The 1,767-nt window shown below is 49.1% G+C and overlaps 1 protein-coding gene across 1 annotated transcript in view; it reads left to right on the forward strand.

The window, feature by feature from the left end:
- The first annotated feature begins 4 nt into the window (after window positions 1-4).
- EGFL6 (EGF like domain multiple 6) overlaps window positions 5-1,767 on the forward strand; it is a 105,806-nt gene continuing 104,043 nt past the window's right edge. The window contains exon 1 of the mRNA XM_019525116.1: window positions 5-81. Coding sequence (XP_019380661.1) covers window positions 5-81 — 77 coding nt within the window. The remainder of the gene's footprint in view (window positions 82-1,767) is intronic.

The raw sequence follows: 1,767 nt of genomic DNA on the forward strand, positions 1-1,767 counted from the left end.
GGCCATGGGGCCCGGCGCCTGCAGCGTCCTGCTGGCTGCCCTGCTGCCCTGGGCTGCGGGGGCGTCTGCTGCCGCCGCCAGGTGAGAGGCGCGGGCTGCCAAGGGGGCAGCGCCACCTCACTGCGCGGGGTCATGGGCTGTGCGGGCTTAGCTGGGGGGGTGGTTAGGGTTGCCAACTGTGGCTGAAGTTATTCCAGGAGACTTTTTTTTTTCCCTTAAAGTATCCTATTGAAATCCCCCGGATTGCTTTCAGTAGTCACCAGGAGATGGATGCTGACCCCAGTAGACTCCTGGCCAGTCCAGGAAGGTTGGCAACCCTGCGTGAGGCGCAGGTGCGTGGAGGGGTCGGGTGGGCTCTGGCCTGGGCTGAGCCAGCCCCTTCTAAACCAGTTTCGGAGAAGTGGGGCTGGAAGGGCGCTGTAGAGAGCATCTAGTCCACCCCCCCTGCAGGATCAGGGTCAGCCCTATCCAAGCCATCCCTGACAACCCTCTTCTAAGCTCTGCATAAGTCTGCCCTCCCCTCCCTGAAGACTGTGCTCAGCCCTGTTTTAACCAATATGTAGTGTGTGTATTGGGGTGGGCTTAAGCTGGAGGGTTCGAGGTGCCTGTGTTGACACTTGCTCACAGCCTTGGCTTGCAGGGACAGTAGGGGGGATGCTGGTTATGGCTAGAACATTTGGGAGAAGGAGGGAAAGCACTGGGACCAATAGTCTCTGAACACTAAAGGGCTGTAGCTTGAGGGTGGTTTGTCATTTCAGTGACTATCTCCAGGGTTTATTCTTTTTATCTGCAGCACATCCCAATTTTGCTCAAAGGCATCCAGGGCGGATCCAGAATCGGGCTGCACTTGCAGTGCCGTCTGATTCCTGCTCTACTCAAAAGTTTGCAACCAACTGCCTGGCAGTGGCAGCAGCATTTCTACTCAGCCACTGCTGAGGGAGTAGCTTGACTATGTGGCTCATTGCCATCTACCTGGTCCCTACTAAACTCTTCATTCCTCAGCTGTTAACAACCCTCTCTTCTTTTTTTATGGTCTTGATGTTCCACCCAGCAAGCTATCTTTTGTTTTGTCATTCTGCTGCCTGTTCACTGTTTCTGGCCATGAAGATCCTGTCTTTAACTCATTCCAATGAAGTTCTATTTGTTTTTTGCTTCCATCTTCAACTGAATAATACAGCCCTAGGCCACTGACCTATTAGGAAAGCTTTTAGGTTCTTTCTAACTGGAGAAAAATAGGTGTTGTGTTAAATACATCTTGCCATCTGTGATTTTTTTTTCCCCCCCCTCACCACCACCTTTTTGAAATTGTAGATCCACCCATGAATGCACATTCATTTATTTCAGGTAAGTTTTCCTCTTCTCTCCCTACTCCAGTATATATAAGGATCTGTTAATGTGTTCAAATACAGGAAAGGTGTATTTCTGCGTGTGTGTACTTATGTGTATACTTAAGTATATACAATTTAGTGCACGAATCTCATGGTATTGAGATGTGTGTATTAAGTATATGGGAATGTGGAAAGGGACCCAAGCTGAGCAGTTCAGACTCGTATTTCACACAGTGCAAAATACTGGATCTAGGGTTTTCAGCTGATCCATTAAAAGATAGTGGGCTTTTGTGAAAGGCAGATTTTTAGCTAGCTGGGTAGTGTGCAACTTCATGGGTGGTCAGAGCTGAGATTTCATTACATGCCATTGCTACTTGCACTATGTATTATACACAATTGTGCTTTTTTCCTTCTTCAAACCAGCTTTACCTCACTGGCT

This window comes from Gavialis gangeticus, unplaced genomic scaffold (assembly GCF_001723915.1).
Source record: "Gavialis gangeticus isolate Ggan-Ray unplaced genomic scaffold, GavGan_comp1, whole genome shotgun sequence".
NCBI lineage: Eukaryota > Metazoa > Chordata > Crocodylia > Gavialidae > Gavialis > Gavialis gangeticus.